Consider the following 21,169-nt stretch of genomic DNA (forward strand, 5'->3'; position numbering starts at 1 on the left):
AGTGGCCTCTCACTGTTTAATTATGTAACGGGGGATTTAAAGTGGTACATGTTAAAGCTCTACATAAAGCAATCAAAAACAAGCACTTCAAAGTTCTGAACAAAAGGGAGTACAATTCATCTATCGAGGGAGCCTGTTCAATTTGATTTACAAGTTCATTTATAAAACTGTTGCTCTGACAGTCCCTATCCTCTTGAATTCTCTGGCTCTGCAGAAACGACTTTGCTTTTGCATATATACAATGTGTGAGTAATGCAATGATAAAGTGTTAATAACATTGGAATAATATGTTGTGATGCCTTAAATGTCTAAAATCCAAAAAAGTAATCAGTTCATATTTGGAGTTAACATCAGTGAATTAATGAGAAAGCACCAAGCTCTAACAGATGGTAATATTTATTTGTTGTATTTATTTTCTGTTTGTTTACCAGGGACAACACATGTTGGCATTGTTACATCTAATTCAAGTGCAACAGATGCAATGTATATAGGACTTCTAGCCATGGCTAGATTGGTTTAGCAACACTAAACTAATCATAAAAACTGACGATCACAGTAGACATAAACTAAACCAACGATGTATCTAATGTGTATGTATCTAGATGTGTAATTTACATGAAGTTTTTTATCACAGCAGCACATTCAGCAACAGTGTGGCAGCTTTCAGTAGCAGCTCATGCTTCCTTATGCAGCGGGTCTTTGATGTAACAGTCGGTGTTTCCACGGCAATGATAAACATGTTACTGTCATGGCGGCTGCCACGATAAGACACATCCTGTTACAACTATAAAGTTAAGGATTTCTCTGCCTTTGATTAAAGGGATACTTGACCCGTTGAAACATGAATCTGTGTTGACATTGGGTCATATATGTAGTAGAATTGTGAAATAAATTTTGGAGTTGGTGCCTTCTTGGCTGAGAAAAGGCAGAAAGTGTCTTTTTGGCTCATGTGGATGAAAGACACCAAATCCCAGAATGCACAGCACCGCAGGCCACTCCCACTAAGGTCCTCTAGTTCAGAATCAGAATCAGAAATACTTTATTAATCCCAGAGGGAAATTCGATCGTTACAGTTTTTCCAAAATATACAGTATAGCAGTAGAAATATAGTAATTAAAACATTTACAGACATATTAACTTCAAGGCCATTTCCTCAACTGATTCCGAGATTTCTTCCAGAATTGATCTTGGAAATTCCTGGCAGAAAACAGACTCTATGTCTGTGTCCATAGGTAAACAGTGAGAGCACCGACACTACCAGTCTGCCCCAGCTCGAGCCGGCCCCGGCTCCTCGTCCTCACCGCCCATCTCAGGGGAAAATGAGGGCGGGATGCACGACCATTCAAAAATACTACCAGGTTTCTAATGATACAAAGCGTAATGCAAATGGGTGAAGTATCCCTTTAACTGTTGGAAATTTGTGAGGTAATGTGAGTACAACAACAAAATATATCACAGCTAAGGTTAATACAATTCTACATCTTGTACGTTGAAAGGAGGATTTTTAATCTTTTTTTTTTAATGTAGGGAACCGGCACTTTAAAGTGAGCGCATTTTATTTTGATTGATCAAATATACTTTCAAGATGCAAATTAGTTATATCTATTGATGTAGACATGACCTTCTATTGCTGCCTCCTCTCTGAGGCCATGCCAGCGGCCTCTTTGTGGTCTGCAGAGTGTCTGTCAGCGAGCGGGCTCCACACTGACATGACCGAGCGCCACACTGTGCGAGCATGTGTCTCTTAGCTGTGTCGCACATTCTGAGTTAGCATACGGTGTCTCGCTGAGGTAGCGGATGTCTTCCAGGCTGCAACATCTGTCAACAGATTGACCCGCTGATAGATGGAGTCTGTCAGGGGAGACGCAGCAGAGGCATGGTGGCATGCGTGGTCAGCTGACGTATCCCCCTCTTTCTCTCTGTGTTAGTTTCTGCCTTTCTTTTTTGATGTCTCCAGGGAGACGAGCAGAGACACATGCCGACATGTGATAATCATGTGTGACTAATGGTCTGCTTTATTGCAATACAAATGAGATTGGAGGATTTCCGTTACACAGAATACTTCAATTTGTTGTCTGCTGGTTCTCAATTATTATCTCCTTATGTCTGTATGGTGGGGGATGGTAGACTGTTCCAACATGCTTTGCTTTGATTTGAAGATGTTGGACTATTGACTGGCTTCCAGGTCACCCTGTCCTAGTATACATGTCAATAAAGAGAATTATATATTCACGCTCAAGTTACCTTGTCAGCCAGTGACATTTCACTCTGCTTCTTACTGCTGGATATCGACAATAAACCTGTCGACTCTTCTGTTTTTTTTCTTGTTGTTTGGCTTCTAAAAAAAAATCGATGTAGATTCACTGATCCTTAACGGAAGTTTGAAAACAGATCACTCAGTCTCTCTCCTGCTGTTTTCATTGTTCACCTTAATTTACAAACTGCTTTAAGTGTGAGCAGGCAGCCCAAAAGGCAACGAAAAAGGGAACAGAGGAGAGATTTAATGGTCTGACGGTTGATGTGTTTTGATTGTCAGCGTCTCATTATCTCTCTGTGCAGATAGCCAATCAGAATGTTTTTTTTTTCGATTGGCTATGGTTTAGTTTATTATTCTCCTTTCAAATCTAGCTGTATTAGCCAGAATTGGGACAGCAATTGTCACACAGTTGGCAAAGACATGGCTTGTGATGGACCATATGTTGCTGGTGTCCGAGGTGCCAGGTCTTGCACCACCTGTGGGCCGTATGTCGTCGCTGTATTTGGGCCAAACCTTGTTTTCTATGTGGGTGGTTTTCTTATCATTCATCGTTAAACACGATGCTGTGTCATTAGCGAGCATTAAATACTTAATGCTTCGTGGATTCTTGGTCTGTGGCCCTGTATGGCAAGACCAACAGTCGAATAAGTAAACTGAGGAAAGAGTAAAATAATAAACCATGGAATCACAGCGTAGTAAGTTTAACACTGACACTGTTGTCAAAAACATTTGATTTAAATAGTTCCAGCTGTTAGACCTGTAGACACATTGTATGAATTATCTCTTTAATTTATGGTAATGCCTGAGCACCTTGGGTAGATTATCTGGTGAAATTTCAGACTACCTACAAATCATTTGAATCCATAACTGTAGAAATGTGTTAATTATGACAAAGATTTTGCACAAATAATTCACTGAATTAAATAATTATATTATGCTGTATGTACAAGGAGTCAAAGAACAACTTCATTGTGACTATGAGGTTCTGCAAAAGCCACTTTTCTGACCTTCATTCAATGCCATTACTGAAGATCAGAAGGGGACACTGTGACACATTATATCTAACATTCAGTTGATAACTGATTTGATGATTTGGGGTAAATACCTTGAAGCTGTTTAGATTGTATATATCTTCTGAGCAGCCTGGTTTCAGATTCAAGTTTTATTTTTATTTATTTTTATTTGTCAATTTTATTTCATTAAAAAAAAAGCAATAAAGTTAAGAAAAACATACAAACATAAAAGTGAAGCGATCAGGTTTTAAAACGTGTTGCTCTTTTTCAGAAACTTCCATAACTGTAGCATGGCCTGCTGTCAATAGCTACGACTTATAAACAAATATATTTAGAGCTGGAGAGTCTCAGTGGCAGCACAAAGTTGTTGGCAGAGGCCTATACGACCAGAACGGGATTTTTACTTGATTGGACGATTTAAAGGTACAGTATTTAGATTCCACCACCAGGGGGCTCTCAATCAATCGAACAATAAGAAAAGATGACGTTGATGCTGGCGGGGAATTATGGGAGTTGTCTCTGCTAGTCCCCTCCGACGATAACGAACTCTGAGTTGACCGTAGTGAAGATGAACGGGCAAATCAAACCTGAGGAAGAGAGTACGATTACCAACGATGACGTTTTTTTTTTATCACAGCATCCAAAACAGAAAAAGTACGTCAGCTTTCAGAATCCTGCCTTTGCTTACTGAATTTAAAACTGGAGCACATTCAGAAAACGGATGATATTTTTCTCATACAAAGATACATAATCCTACACTGGAAATGTTTATTTTTATAGGGCTTACTTTTCTGTCTCCATCATACCTTCTCAATGCACTTACATAAACTCAAGAGGCTGTCACGCTGCTGTGGTGGGTGTATTCTTTGTGTACACAGCGAGCTTGTCACACTTTGAGATGTAGTGGAGATGTTCTCAGACGCACAATACACTCTGCGGCCCATTTCCTTTCACTTCAGTTCTTTTCCATCAGACTTTTTTCTGATCGAAGTCACATCTAAAATTGTTTTTGACGCCCCACTTCGACGCATACCCAAGGCGGTTTAAAAATGATTGTCAGTTTACTCGTCAAAATGCAGAGAAAATATAAGATGGAATTGTATTTGCTTTAGATTGATTTGATGAAATATGTGTGGGATTAGGGTTTTGATGTTTGGGGGCTCGGAGATTAAACATTTGCAGCTGCTGTGCCTCAATGTTTAGCTCTCAGTTCTGCCTCGACTGATTTACAGGCCCACTCATCTTTCATTTCTGACTGGCAGCTTGGAGACGAACACTCTGAAAACATCAAAATTCTCCTGGTACTCTTGAAGCCCTGCTGGGTTTTGCCACATAGTTTTGTGAGTTGCATGACATTTAAAGTTGTGGTCTCATTTACATTCAACTCTCGATGTTATCCTTAAGGAAGTCAGTCTCCGAAAATCAAACAGACGCTGGTTCAAGTTCACTTGAAGGGCATTACAAGCACAGTATTACAAGCCTATTAAAGTTGCCTTGTGTGATTCTAATCCAATACACTTTTTGTCAAATAAAACACACATTTCCTTACAGTCTGCTAGCTGATCTTTCTGAGACTGATGCAGTGTGTCCAAAGTATCGGCTCGTGACTCGTGTAATACAAAAACCCTTACACCTTTTATCTTTCATCCAATTTGACTCACCGAATCATTACTTCAACACTCCTCACGGTGGCACTTGTGAACATGAATGAGTTTAACGTTGACGTAAGTGAATCAGTCACAGATAACAAAGAAGAAGAAGACTACGAGATTATGACAGACATGGGTGAAAAGAAGTGAAGGGGCGGCTGTGGCTCAGTTGGTAGAGTCGGTCGTCATTCAACCGGAAGATTGGTGATTGGATATCCAGCTCCTGCAGCTACATGTCTGATGTGTCCTTGGGCAAGACACTTAAGCCCAAGTTGCTCCTGCTGCTTTGTTGGCGGCGTATGAATGTGTATGAATGGGATTAATAACTTCTGATGGTCAATTTAAATTTAAATAGCCACCTCTGCCGTGTGCGTGAATGGGTGTGAATGTGTAGGTGGGACCTGCAGTGTAAAGTCAGAAGACTAGAAAAGAGCTAAACAAGCTCAAGTCCATTTGGAGGAAGTAGTCTAGTGCTTAGTGTGCGCACCCCAAGGCTATAGTCCTCCACGAGGGCGGCCTAGGTTTATATCCCAACTTGTGGCTCCTTTCCCGCTTCTCATTCCCCACTCTCTCTCTCTCCCAGATTTCTGACTCTATCCACTACCCTAGCTCTAAAATAAAGCCATAAACAGCCTAAAAATAAACCTTAAAACAAAGGAAGAAGACGTGAAACTGACACCTTGGAAATGTTGGATCAGGAGCTTTTTGAGACTGACCTTTACATAGTGACTACATTAAAATGATCTTAGCTGTAGTCCAATATGGACCATGCCTTTTTTTTATTTCTTTAGTCAGATCACCAACATTATGAGTGGACCACAATATCACAAATACTTGATATTATGCATTCAACAGATTTCTGAGACTGTAATCTGAGACATTTTCTCAACCACATTATCTTAAGTTGATATTTTTTAATGATAGTATGATTCCAATGCAAAGTCCAACTTTTAATGAACCCACCACATGCTGCAGGAATTTTTAGAAAAATACATTGAGTCCCTTTGTGGTCAAACTAACTGCAAATGGAAATTATAGTACTCCAGCTTTAAAAGGAAAGGCATTCACATTAATGCATTTGTTTTGAAGTACTGACACATCCAATTAGTCTGGCACCAGCTTTGCTAAATTAGGACAAAATTGTTGTTTGTGCTTCTCTTGCTTCAGCATTAATTAAATGGCCGTCGATCAGCACAACAGCTGTTTCCTCTCTCACCTGGTTTTCACTCACTTTAGTCTCCAGATATATGCTGACATGTTTCTGTCACAGTCAGCGAACATCCGTCCATAACTGCTTATGCACGTAGAGGCATACTAATGCAGTGTATTGTCCTCCTACCCCTCCATACAGCCCTCCATACAGCCCTCCCTGGATAAACATTTTATGTTTTTATGCTCCCATATAACTGAAGAGGACTAATGGCTAACATCCCATCCACCATATGTTCCACAGTGAGCTCGTAACTTGTTATTTATGCCCACAGAAGTTATTTATAGAGCCAGACAGACAGCGGCCATTTTACTCAGATGTAATGCTCAGGTTAGAAGCTCAGATAAATCTTTGAATAGGCCTAGGTGACCCAGGTTTGTTTATTATAAACATTTTTAATCTTACAAATCATTAATAACTCACACTCTTTGGTTGATCAGAAACTGAAAAGACATATTTCAAATTAAAACAACGTTTTTTTACAAAATGTCAAACATAGACGTAGCTTCCTTGCTTATGATGTAAGCTAGCATTAGATATAGTTAGCTAAAAAATTGATTGCATGCTATTGTTAGCTATTGTGGCTCATCTGTCCTAATAAGAACCTTGCATTGATTTTTCGCAGCTTTTCAACCTCACTGAGTTACTTCCGGTCATTACACGTGATCCCATCCTCCTTTTACAAACTTTGCTTTACTCCCCCTAGGAGGGGTTGCTACAGCTTACTATCAAACCTTTATATGTGACATACACTTTCCAATCTGAGTCAGAATCACAACGCCCACGCTCTCACTGTGGTCAGCTAAGCTGTAGTCCAAAAGTGATTTGTCTGATTCCCCCAGTACTTCTAACATAACACAACATATCATTAAAGTCTTTATATGCGATTTTTCACACTTAGATAGAAATCAAGAATATCCTCTGAAAATAACTCTGTGAGTCATGACTGTCTACAATGGGTGTAACACCCGAGTCCCACTGTCTGTGATGTTTTCAGAGTCCTATCTTCAGTTTGTTTACATCGCCAGGACGGCCGGCTGACTCCTCCCCTTGTGTATAAAAGTTGTTTAATTGAGGGACTAGAGAAAAGAAGAATAACATACTGTACTCACTGCTTAACTGTGTTTCTAGATCACGCTCATTTCAGGTAAATTTACATGCAGTGTGAAGATACCAGCATAATAAAGATCGCTAGCATTAGCATGCTAACACAACAATGCAGCGCGAGTTGTTTTGGTTTCATGCTGATGCTCAAGGGCGACATCTGCTGGATCAAAAAATTGCATATAAAGCCTTTAATACGGTACTACATTTCAGCCTTGAGTCGGGCATCAGAGGAATACTTGAATATGTTAAATTTCATCCTAACGGGTGACCACCACTCGTGAATAACCAGCCGTCTCAAAGCGTGATGTGGCATGTGACGATGTTTAACTTGACGTCTACAGGAATCACTCTCCTTAAAAAACAGAGCATGTCAGTTAGAGGCCTGTTCCCCTTTGCGTTCAGTCACAAAGGAACAAAGGATTCTGCCACACCGACAGACTGCTGGATGCTTCACACACGCTCGTGTCTCTGAGCAAGCGTGTGCACGTGTGTGTGTGTGTGTGTGTGTGTGTGTGTGTGTGTGTGTGTGTGTGTGTAAGAGTGCGTGCATCTTTCTTTCTGTTAGTGTCAGTTTGATGTAAAGTTTTCTTCCAGTGAAAAAAAAAGAAACAAAGAAAGACAGGCTTCATCACCGCGCAGCTCTAAAAATAAGAACCCAATATGTTCTGGTTTTATTGTCGTGACGATCCTTTTCTCCCGAAGACAATAAGTTATTTATTTATTTATTTATTTATTTTTACAGTGACTGGCACACCCACTGTTGTCAGAAAAGCTCAGTATGTTGCAGTCGTATTTACAGTGACAACCCCCGGCTGTGACAGGCAATCATATTCTTGAGAAGCGCGATACCTCTTCCGTCTTTTCAAAAACCGAAAAAGCTGCCCTGCTTCTTTAAAGGCTATGTGATGTGATGACAGGTCTGCCCTGCTTCAGTGTCGTATTAAATCATAAAACATCCAGTATATGTCTTAGTGAAAAGTCTTCAAGCTATACTATATTTCAAAGATCCAACATTAGAGGAGCTTGGTGCCGTCATTTTACAACCTCTATTTGATGGCGGCATCAGAAGATATAGGGGAAGTTGTAAAATGATATACCGCTGATACTCACATTTCTTTGGTGGTTTAAAAAGCCCTTAAAAGCTGCATAAGGAGGTTTCAGCTACAAAAAGATGATCTGGTGTTTTTTCTTTTTCCCCAGTCGTGACGAGCATGTCTTCTTCTTTTATCAAGTGAAATCATGACACCACAAATTTTCTAGGTCAAGGCTCTTAATAAGAGATGTGAGAGAGGTGAAGTCTGAGGCTGACAGAAATCAGAGACAGAAAGGAAGAAGGAGACAAAAAGAAAGACACATCGACGTGGAACAAGAAGTGTGAGATTGTGTGTGTGTGGGTTTGTGTGTGTGTGTGTGTGTGTGTGGGGAACTCGCGCAGTAAGAAACCGTGACACAGAGAAGTGCTCATGTGTGACAGCTCGGTTGTTCTTTTAACACGACGGCCCTGCGCTTCTCCCGGCTTCAATTCACACCACCAACAACAACAACAACGTCTACTTGTCAGCAATGACAATAAATGAGCTGATACCTGAAGGCACTGGTGACCTTTGTGCACACTGGGAATCATAAATATCTGTTTCTCTAGGACCAGAAGGGAGTAGACTCAGATTTAAATTCAGACTTTTTGCCTTTAAAAAGTCAGAGATGTCTATCCCTCGATTGAAATCTGTGTCTACTCACTTCATTGGATAGTTGTTTACATGTCAGCTAGTCTGTTTACCCATTGACAGTTTGCCTTTTGTTCATGTTCATGGGTATTTCATCTTATGGAGTTGTGAAGGCAAGAGTTTTAAATGTTTCATTCTGTTCATTGATGAACGTTAGTGAATCCTATCATGGCCCTTTCAAGGAGTTTACGTTTTTTTATGTCTGACAAAAGTTACAATCATCCAAAATAAAGATTCAAAAGCCTCAAAAAAAATTTTTTTCCCCTCTGCCATCGGCCCTCTGTCAACACATTAATGTGATTTTTATCTTTTACCTGTTAATTCCTGTCCACTGTGGACACCGCTGTTACATGAATTTCCCTTTGTAATAGATAAAGATGATGTTATATAACGTGTTATTCACATAACGTTTTCAACACACATAGATATTCTGAGGACTTCAGGATGTGTTCTGCAGAGAGAGAGAGAGAACAAGTTGTTTTTCCAAAAGTATATACCAACAGTAAAAGTCAGAATAAGCCAAATGTATGACACTTATACTATTACATGTTTTATCGACAAAGAAGTTTGCATCTGACTTTCAAATGATAGTTAACAACCACAGGCTTGTTTTAGGGCCGGTGTCCATTGATGGAGCTTTTTTATATGCTGGCAGTGCTCCTGACCTCAGTTTCATATCATTCCTCAAAGGTGCTTATTGGTATTAGGTTACGAATGTGTATTTCCACTTCTCTTGGTAGTGACATTTAGTTCTGTTTTAAAAAGCTCTGCATGCTTAATATTTGCTTTTATTTAAAGCAAGATGTCAAAGAGGAATCCTGTCCTGGCATAAGAAGCAACTCTAGACCTGGAAATTGTACCCTGAAAAAGACGAGTCAGTAGTTTCTCTGTTGTTGATAAAGCTCAGATGTCCCGCCCCTTCTTGTTGATTGGTCATTGAGGACGGAAAGGTGACATCTATTAGCTCAGCTGTGCCAAAACAGTGACAAATATAATCATTTAAAATAAGATTGACCAATTAAACAACTCTTAATCAGAGTTTGTAATCCATCACTCCTGATAGGGTGCAGGTCGCCCTCTCCCACAGCTCGTGCAAAATGGTGGCATTTCCAGGTAGTGAATTCCCTGCAGTGTGTGGAAGCAAATAAACAGAGATTAGCTATTAATACACTTAGTAAGAGCCCCATGTGTCTCGTTTGTTTTGTGCAGCACACAGACGAGCAGAAAGCAAGAAGGAAATTGATACCACCATTAGCCGAGAAAGTTTGCGTTGGACCAGGGACTAATAAATGTGGTACAACAGACTATGTTGTTAATTCAAATACTGTCAGAAGCAGAAGACGTGGCTACGATTTGTGGTCCAACACTTAACGTGGAGCAGTCAAACAGCTGAATGGATCATGAGAGAATGTTTTACATTATGCCACATGATGTGTACTGCTCAACAAAGCTGGAAATGCAACAGTTAGTTGGACATGTTGTTTTAGATTTTGAGACAAGTTATGACCTTTTATATTTAAACTTACAAGAGGGACAGGCCAGGATTGATTGCATGAATACTGGATATTCATCAAATTTAACCTGTGTTAAAGGGACATTCCAACATTTAGGTACTTCTCAATTTTGATTAAAAGTTGTATAAAATCTTGTGGTGCTTCAGTCTGTTGGGATTTAAGACTAATGTGTAGCACAAAGTCTGCAGTATATACCAAAACAGTAAAAGCATGAGCATTTACCCGGCATAGAAGGTTGTACTAAAGATGCTTTTGGCTTACTAAACAAAAAGTACAGTACCTGTACAGTGCAGGTGCCTCTTACCCATGCTAAAGACGCCTTTTTAAGTCACCGCATGACATAAATCTGTCTTATGACGCAATCTGAGTCACTTCTCTGAATCTTTAAGGAGAGACTTTTTACCTTTTTTTCCCCTACATGCCCACACATTCCTAATTAGCTTATTTTTACTGGAAAAAGGAAAGAGAGGGAGAATAATAACGACACATATTCATGCATACATTCAAGAAGTAACAGTTTGCTTAATTTCAGAGACATAAAAACATAATTATTATGTAAATTAAAAAAGTTTAGCTTCATTAAAATACAGTAATGGAGCCATTTGAGAGTAATATACCATGTTATATATTTGCAATTGCACATTAAAAAGTATGTGTTTCTTCTACTTTATAGCTTTGAATTGAGAGGGGAACATGTCAGAATAATATTTAAGTTAAATTACATTTTAAATGATTGATTATTAATTGAGATAATTACTTGAGATGAATAATTTGACATAAATCTGTTTATTTTATCTTTGTTTTTATAATGAGGATGTCGAAAGTGGCCCTTTAGTTTCCTGGTCTGTGTGTGTGACGTCCTGGACCCTGTGATCTTGAGTGCTGATAGGTAGCTTTAGATGGGCAGTGATTTTGTCATGTGGCTTGGAGCAACAGTTTTCTGGCCACATCTCAAATTCATCAGTATAACTATTGTGTTAAATTGTGTGTTTATATGCTGGAAAAAGTCAGCCGGAGTATATGATCCATAAATAATGTCTCAGTCATTGTGGTCAATATCTCTGTGCATGCTTTGTTATATAAAGTGTTGTAACTCCTCACCGAACCTCAGCAGGCTAAACTACACATGTTGAATTTACAAAATAAACACTCTGTCATCCAACCTTGACATGATCATGCCGTGCTGCTGTGTCAGAACTGACATTCTGTCCACAGTATGCACAGCTCCATGTGTAAATCTTACTGTTGTTGCATAGTTATGTCCTGTTTTTTTGCTGACACGACGTGTTTTTGAACTGCTGAGCACACTCTTTGAAGACAACAGGGTCAGCCCATTAGCCAGAGCTTCAGATTGATGTAGAGTGTGGAAACGATCAGGTGAGCAGTTTTGAGCCACTGGAGGATGAACTCTGGAGGGCCTAACGCAGGAGCTCAAATTTAGATTTGAGATTTGAGATTTTAGGGTTATTACTCAGATTCCTTCTTTTCAAGATATACAAGACTTTTTTTCAGGGATGCTGATCATCCTAGTGTTGAAGTGTTATCGCATCGCTTTCTGTGGAGAAGCAAATGTTCCCCCAGATTCATGTGTGGAAGATTTTCCTCATAATTGATTTTAGTTGAATGCGAGGCTGCACTGAGCTGCTCTGCTTGAGACCTGCAGAGTTTCTTTGTGTGTGTGTACACGTGTCTGTATTACCTACGTACTGTATGTTTGTTTTGAGCATGTGCAAATGTGTGTGTGTGTGTGTGTGTGCTCTTGACTGAGTCGTCCTTCCGTGATGCTGTGTCATTCCACTTCACAGCCTGATTGGTCAGCGGCTGTCTCTGAGGGACGGCATGACGTCCTTCACTGCGGGAGGTCTTTTTAGCGCGTGTTTGGCTTATGTGTGTGTCTACGTCTGCATGTTATTTTTGATGTGCTGCGGGGGGGGGGGCTGCTGGGTGTACTCAGGGTGTACTTCATTTCCTTTTCCGAGGAGGCAAACAAACACACATACAGTACATAAACACACACACACACACACACACACACACACACACACACACACACACACACACACACACACACACACACACACACACACACACACACACACCCACACACACACACTCAGCAGCATATACATCTTTAGACGGTAGAGTAATCAAGATGGAAAATACAGGGGCCAATTAGCACAAGATGAAGTGACCTCACTTGCCTTTTGACCGCTGGTACTTAAACATCACACACACACACACACACACACACACACACACACACACACACACACACAGATATAATGAAAGAAAGGCAGAAAAACAGTGAAATGACTTCTAGTCTGTGATGGAAATACCTTTATTTCTCCCTCCTGGGCCACAACAAGGGTTTAACAGCCTCTTTGACTGCAACAATATCACACAGATTTACCTGCTGTTTTGTCTGCAATAAAACGGCTCTGCTTTGGTTCAGCGGTGGAGCGTTTGGTTTAGGACGTGCTCCACTGCGGGGGAGGTGGGCGCACTGCGATCACAGCCTCCAATGTGTCAAAAGTAATTAGGCTGATCGGAGTATATAGTCTATTATGCACAGAGAGGTGTGTGTGTGTGTGTGTGTGTGCTGTTAATTAGACTGATGATGGAAGCACTCTAATAAGCTCACTGTAGTAGAGTTCTTCTCTTTATGCAGAGAATACACAAAGTCTGTTTGCTTTTATGGTTTGGAATCGCTGGTCTTATTCTCCTGGGGAAGCAATTTGCAATCATATCAAGAAATGAAAGATGCAAGAACAATTCATGTTCACTTGAATTCAAGTTTGTTGTCAAATTTGAGGAAATTATTTTCTGATTATAGTCAAAAATGCAAAAACAGAAAATGTGTCTGTGGGGCTGGGCGATATGGCTTAAAATGTTATCACCATAACAATGTTCATACCAGTCGATATCGATTATTATAACGATAAATGTCAAATCATTATTCCTTTCAAATTTAAAGGCTGATGGTTATGGTTTAATTATTCTTTATTGTCAGAACATGACAAACTCTGCTTGAACAGAGGCACGTTTCACAATCATAAGCACACGTGCACAGTGCTAGAAAACGCCTTTGTCTCTTTATTGATTTGTGTCATTAATAGGTCTGAATATTTTTAAAAGTGCTCGTCACTGTTTTCCAGTCCCAAAAGTGACCTCTTCAAACGGCTTCTTTTGTCCGACCATCAGTAGAAATCCAGAGAAGACTACAACGTTTGATAATTTTGTTTAAAAAAAAAAGATTCATCAATTTGAAAACATTCTGGGCTTCTCTTTTATTTAGATGGGCTAATCGATTTATAGATTCTTGCGCGTCTCTAGCTCGAGATTCTTATGAAAGGTGAAGTCATTTATTTTGTTCACATTACAGCAGATAAAATATCTCTCAGCTGTAATCTTTTCTTTCTGTCTTTCACTCTGGCCCTTAACATTGCGTCTATAAGTCTTTGTTGTATGATGAAACACCCCTCTTTTCAGTGTTTTAAAGTGCTGCTGTAAGGACCCTTGACATATTTATCAGCGAGGGCTTTCCTTTAATACATTTTTTTCCCCCCAGGAAAATACTTAAGTGATTGCTCACTAATGAAAACTATTGTTGATTGCAATCTTAACACAGGCTCAAAAGTGATCCTATTTTTGCTTGAATTCACTCAATAGGCTATACATTAAGTGGTTGTTCATATTTTTAAAAAGATACCGGCCTTCACAATTTTTACACTCACATTACTCTGCCAGCTCTTGGTCACAAAACTCAAGCTGTGAGCTGGATGTAATAATGAGAAATGATGAATCGCCGAGGTCTCCCCGGAGTTCTGGGCATGGTGGTGTAATCAATTTTCAATAAATGCATTAGGAGCAAAGTCTGCGTGGTGTATGCGAAAATAGCCCAGAGTATATTCCTTTAATGATGAAGTAGAACTATGTTGGTAGGGTGGAGTATGATAGCACACTGCCGTTGTTGTTTTCTTGAAGCAAAGCCCTGAATCAAATCCCTTCTTGCACTACTTTGCTGGAAGGGAGCGCTTGTAAGACTACATGAGCTGTTCCAACATCTCCTCTGTCGACGTTGTGGAGTTCTCTCCGCATTACCATTTTTCTTTTTTTAACCCACACTTCAAAGACTTCTGAGCAGGCAAAATATTCAAGGCAGAAATAAACTGGGTCTATATTCTGCTGTTGATCTTCTTTTTTTTTTTGTTGGGAAAATCTTTGTTGACAACATGCCACTAAACGCACTGAAGCTACAAATTAGATAGCGTGACAATTGTCACCGTTTGAATAAGCTTTGGTCCAAGAATTTGATACTCGACTACATTTTTTTTCGCGTGACAAGCATTTCATTTTCCCCCAAACGACCTTCCATCCCAAGGGAGAGCTGAGAAAACCGGGTTCTGCTGTAATTAGGCTCGCTCGCTGACAAAAAAAAAAAAAAAAGAAGCAGCACCCAAGGTAGAGGGTGAGATAAAAGGCAGGGAGGTATATAGTGAAGGAGTGGGTGAAGGTGGGGGGAGGGGGTGGAGGAGGAGTGGAGGAGGAGTGGAGATAATGAGAGGCAGGGTGACAGAATGAAAGACTGCGAGAGGAGGAGAGCATGTCAAGAATCAAGGGGGGGGTGTTTGCCTGCGGCTGCCTCGTGGTGTGATGTCGTTGAATCTTCTCACCATGTTTTATTAGAGAGGCCTCCATGTAAGGGTGTCTGTTGGCAAATTAAAACTAACAGATGTGGGAGTATCTCATCAGGTGTGCCTGCTGCATCGTGACACTTTTATTCAGCAAACAGCAGCTCAGTTGACCCACAGGTAGGAGAGTGAAGAAACACCTGAGTGAATGATGTGTAACCCTCTGAACGCTGCATTAGAAATGATCTGACAGTGCCTATTAATGGGACTCCATTTCTAGCAGTAGGCCTGTACCTTTAAACGACACATATCACTACTATCTGTACAACTGAGGTTTGCACAAGTCAATAAAAAACCATAACTCACAAAGTTGAAATATGAAAGTGGTGTATAAATAAAAACATTTGATATATCACATTTCAAAAACACACAAAAGTATTGATGCAAATTGCCATAGCAGCAGGTCATTCATAGCAGTAGGCCGTCCCCACCAATGTTCCAGAGTATGTACTTTTAATTAATCAATTTCCTCATTACATTTTTCCAATTGGCCGGCGTACCAGACTTTGCACAGGAAATAAAATGGTAAAAATAGCTCTTAGGACTGCACACATTGCAGATTTTCATCTCTTAAGACCTTTTTTGTAAGGTGTTATTTTTTACATGAACGTTGTAACCTTGATGTTTGGCTTTTCAAACGCTTTAAAGTTGTCATAGACTTCTGAACACCTAAAGATCAAGTAGCTTGGTGATGTACGGTAATGTGTCAGTGTGTCACCCAGCTGTTATTTCATAAGTGTGCAGGTTAGGTTGTGAGGTGCCTGTGGCAGATAAGAGCTGATAGTGAAGGTTCGGATCAGGATCACAGAATCATTCACGATAATGAGATCATCTGAGTCCTCCTTACACACATTCACATAACACAGATTGCAGTTTAATTGCTAACACTGCTGCTGACTGATTACATCTGTGTGTAATTATTTAATTTGTGCAGACTGCAAGTACGGGACAGTAATTCAATACATGACATAAGTAAACTATATTAATTGGATTATTTCGGTAACTTGAAGGCTACTTTTGAAATGTCCTGACTTTATTACCGGTAATTCAGATTTTGTTCAAGGTATGTAAAGCCAGAAAAGACTGTCTGATTTTGCACTTTCAGGAAGTAAAAACCTTCCTGAACACAACACAACACATCACATTATGTTGCTAACAGTTGACATCAGCTTGGCACAACCAGAATGTGAAGGTTATCTTCATGTTAGAAAGTTTATAATATAAATATAAAAACTGAAATAGGCTACGAGCTGTTACTCTCTCATGGTAGGCTACATGTTGTCATACGCTTCCCCTAAATACATTACAGTTGCTAATCCCTCTAATGCTACTTTGACAAGAGTGTTCAGCTTATTTTTTCCCACCAGGATTTGGATGAGAGGATAAAGCTTGTATCACTTACTGCTCTGTGTTCAGTGGAGGGACAGATACAGAACATTGTCAGCTCGGTTCAGGCACTATAGTTGATTAGGCAAACCCTAAACGTAAAAAAGGAAACAACAGATAACTGAAACTTGTATTTTGTTCTTGTTAGCTGGATAGCAGGTCACCCATACACGCAGGAATCTCATGTTGACTACATCCTTCAGACTCATTCTTATTCATTTAAGATGTGTCCTTTGGTCTTTTTTTTTTTATTTGCCAATTTATTTTGTTTCCTGTTGCTAACTTCTTTCTTTTTCGGCTACTACTAGCTGCCCTTTATTGTTTAAATTACAGGAGCTGCTAAGATAGCTGTTGATGGTTGTAGCCTGTGTTCCTATTTGCTGCAAGAACTGCTAATCGCTTTTTGTTTCAAGTAACTTATGCTGCTGCCTACTGTCCTCTGTTAGTAAGATGTAGCCGACAGCTGTTGCCAAAAGAGCTGTTGTCGTGTCTCTTGCCGACTGCTGTTTGTATTGCTCACTGGCTTTTGTTCTTACTACTTGCGCTGTCACTCCTCGATAGGTGACTTTTAGCTGTTTGAACTGCTAACAGGCTTCTGTTTTTATGGGTTTATGCTGCTTTACTGCACTCTGTTGTTGTTATATTTGCCAAGTGATAGGCCCAATCACACCCCGGTTAGGCGGCAACTTCTCAGAGAAGACTCTTAAATACTGCCTAAGCACATTTAATTGCGATCTATTGATGATTGCTGTTGGTTCTGCCAGCAGTAGGCCTACCTTTCTTTTTATTGCTAACACTGCAGGCATCCTCTTTTCCTAACTTGTTGCTAAATGGTGTTGGTACTGCCATTTATTCCCCCCTTAATGCTGCTAATAACAACAACAATGTGTTGATTAACTGGTAGCTGATGTTATGTTAGCATTGCATAGCTTTTCAAAAAAAAAAAATGTTTTAAAGATTTTATTTTTGGGCATTTTGTGCCTTTATTGGAGAGTTAGGACAGTGGATAGAGTCGGAAATCAGGGTGAAAGAGAGAAGGGAAAGGAGCCACAGGTCGGATTTGAACATGGGCCGCCCGCTTGGAGGTCTGCTATCTGTTTCTTGTTTTTTGTCTGCTACTAACATCCTTCTATTGACAACAATCCTAGCTCTAGATGAGATAACCAATGCTGTTTATTGCTGTCTGTATATAACTGTTATTGATGTTGGACAAATGTTATGTTATGTTACTGTAATTCCTGTTTTGATGCTAAATCTTAGTCAACGGCCACCAGCCAGCACTGCAACCGTAGCGTTTATGAAACATGAAACGCAACATGCAGTAGCCTGCTTAGTTGCCGTCTGACCTGCCTATTAATTAAACTAATACCTGTGCTCCTCCTGCAGCTCACTCGTTTCACCTCTCTCCCTCTCTTTGTCTCTTTATCTCTTTTTTCTCTGACAGAGACAGTGATGGATACAAGGACAGCGACAGCTGAGCTTGGCTGGATATCTTTCCCTGCCAATGGGGTAAGAACAATCTGCAGAGGTGTAGTGTGTGTGTGTGTGTGTGTGTGTGTGTGTGTGTGTGTGTGTGTGTGTGTGTGTGTGTGTGTGTGTGTGTGTGTGTGTGTGTGTGTGTGTGTGTGTGTGTGTGTGTGTGTGTGTGTGTACCCTTGGGGAAAGCAGTTTGAGTACACTTTACAGGGCTCCATTAAAGAGTCTGTCAAAATCTTAATTACAGTAGCAAGGTGACACCAATTAACTGCCATTGATGCAGAATATAATGGATTCTAATAGATCGGAGTCCACAAGGAACAAATGAATAGGATGAAATCAAATTAGACAGAATATAGTTTAATAAGTAAAAGAATATGGTCTTAAACTCCATTTCCTGAACTCCTAGAAATGTGTTAATGGAGGCTTGGCTACTATAGCCGGATACAATGTTGTTCTGTGTGTGGGTTTAAGGTGAGTTGCTCTAATTGTGATGAATGGTTGTCCCTGGTCAGAGAAGAACAAGAGGAGAGGAGAGAAATTGAGAGAGGGAACAAGGGATGTAGGAAAAGAGAGAAAGCGAGACGCACAATGGGAGGGAGGGAAAGAAAAAGTTTAATTTGTGTCATGTCTCTGTAAACCCATTAATCACTTTAGCCTCACCTCTCTCCTTGTTCTTTACGCCCTCCCCTCTCATCCACAACCCTTGCCCCCTCACTCACACACACACACACACACATTCCCCAGTGGGAGGAGGTGAGCGGCTATGATGAGAACCTCAACACCATCAGGACGTACCAGGTGTGCAACGTGTTTGAGCCCAGCCAGAACAACTGGCTCCTCACTACTTACATCGACCGGAGGGCGGCACAACGCATCTACGTGGAGATCCGATTCACCGTAAGAGACTGCGCCTCCATTCCCAGCGTCCTCGGGTCCTGCAAAGAGACGTTCAACCTGTACTACCACGAGACAGAGAGGACCGTGTCAGAGAGCATTAAAGGGGTGGAGTACTGGGCCAATGCCCCCTTTCTTAAGGTAATGGAACCGGAAAGTGATGCCTTTTAATAGATGAACAAATCTGGTTCCGTTTCAAAAATAGTTATCCCAATTTTACTCAAAACTAGGACAACAAAACTGCTGGCCGACGTTATGGTTTTCAATTCAGCTTCAAAATGGCATTTTCTGCAACAAATAAATCTATGGGAGTAATACTGCATTTCACATGAGCCTCATCTGCTTTGGACAGAATGTAACACAGCCTAGAAGCTGGAAATCTGTGCATATTCAATCAGTCAAAAACCAATGACAGCCATGTCCTAAATTTGTTGATGTAGACATTTGAAATGAGCTGAAGGTGCAATGCTATGTGTTGGTTATATTCAGCTTATTATGTTGAGTTCAATGGGATGAAGACTCTGAAAATCTGAAATGCACTTGTCTGTTTTTTGTTGGTCTTAAAGTTTTAAATTTAGAGAACTACATATTTACTCAACAATAAGACCCTGAAGTGTCATTTGAGTTCAGACGCTTGTTTTAGTGAAGCAACAAAACCAATACCATAAAGTGCACCATATGTTTGGATACGTATTTAAAAAAACATGGTCAGAATTACAATAATACTGTTTCCCATCAAATTTAATAGAAAGTAAATATAAACAGGTTAAAATAAAACTAACCTCACAGAACTCTTCGACGCTTACATGGTCAAAAAGTTGTATACTTTCTTCACACCTGGATCCAATCACCTGGAGCCTTGTCTTTATGCCCACCATAAGCCAAGGCTCCACCCTGCACTCAGTCAGATTTACTGTGCATTCAGGATATCACACTGTGTTACATTGAGTTTTGTGCAGGGATATAATAATAACAAATGAAATACACATTTTGGCTCAGAAAAAAAACAAATCAAGTTTTTTGTCTTTTTTCTATAGAAAAGCTACACTGGAGGTTATCAAGGGAGAAACACTGCACTGATTCAAAGTTGATGAAAAATTGTGATCCAGTTCACTGAAAATGCTGAGATTTTTTTATTTTTTTTTCATAAAGTTGTTTAAAGTTTAAGCTCTAACATCTTCCAGCTATTCAAATGTAACTTTTAGTTTCACATCTTTTATTTGTGTTCTTTGGGATTCATGGCTGACTTCTCTTCTCAAAATGTCTTGCACGTAACCTTTTAAATTTGCAGTTTTTCAATTAGTTCATCTTTTCAGTTTGGTTTCACACTGTTTGTGTTGATGGATCCGAGCGTTGGAAACCACCCAAGTGTTACAAAATCTCGTAGCAGATGCCTCTGGTGCAATCACAGAGGATCACCAGGGAATGTGGCAAAAAATGATTAAACTCTAACATGACAAAATGAATTTTTTGACATTTATTAATTTAACCTTTATGCCTTCCATATCTCTCCTTTTCTCTGTATTTCACTTTATAGGTGGATACCATTGCAGCAGATGAGAGTTTCTCCCAGGTTGATTTTGGGGGAAGGCTAATGAAGGTGAACACTGAAGTTCGGAGTTTCGGCCCGCTGTCTAAAGGCAGAGGGTTCCACTTGGCCTTCCAGGATTTGGGCGCCTGCATGTCCCTCCTGGCTGTGCGCGTATTCTACAAGAAATGTCCCAGCATAGTGCAGAACTTTGCTTTTTTCCCAGAGGTATGAATCAAAAACCTCCTGTGCTCTTTTTCTTAGATCATGGCAGAGCTGCTGTGCAACATGTTCAGTTTTCTTCTTCTGATTCTGTGCAGACACTGACCGGCGCCGAGTCCACGTCGTTAGTCATCGCCAGAGGAAATTGTATCGCGAACGCTGAGGAGGTAGATGTGCCCATAAAGCTTTACTGTAACGGAGATGGAGAGTGGATGGTACCCATTGGAAGCTGCAGCTGCAAGGCGGGATATGAGCCGGACAACAGCAACGTGTGTCGAGGTAAATCTCTGCAGTTATGAGTCCGCGTGTGCTCAAACTGTGCGCACAAAAAATTCAAATGGAGAAATGCTCCAAATACTGCTTCACAAGGAGATGAAGGAGACAATGCCCTGTTAACTGAATAAATTAACTTTAAAAAAAAAAAAACCTTTTTCTGATGACCTTGCTACAGTAAACACTGTTTACTGCCGCGCACAAAAGCTAACAAGCCAGCTT

At 40.2% G+C, this 21,169-nt stretch overlaps 1 protein-coding gene across 1 annotated transcript in view; it reads left to right on the forward strand.

The window, feature by feature from the left end:
• LOC109983824 (ephrin type-B receptor 1) overlaps positions 1 to 21,169 on the forward strand; it is a 100,958-nt gene that overhangs the window by 15,900 nt on the left and 63,889 nt on the right. Inside the window, exons 2-5 of the mRNA XM_020633716.3 lie at positions 17,996 to 18,060; positions 18,775 to 19,065; positions 20,462 to 20,680; positions 20,773 to 20,953. Coding sequence (XP_020489372.2) covers positions 17,996 to 18,060; positions 18,775 to 19,065; positions 20,462 to 20,680; positions 20,773 to 20,953 — 756 coding nt within the window. The remainder of the gene's footprint in view (positions 1 to 17,995; positions 18,061 to 18,774; positions 19,066 to 20,461; positions 20,681 to 20,772; positions 20,954 to 21,169) is intronic.

The sequence above is a fragment of the Labrus bergylta genome, chromosome 6 (genome assembly GCF_963930695.1).
Source record: "Labrus bergylta chromosome 6, fLabBer1.1, whole genome shotgun sequence".
Taxonomy (NCBI): domain Eukaryota; kingdom Metazoa; phylum Chordata; class Actinopteri; order Labriformes; family Labridae; genus Labrus; species Labrus bergylta.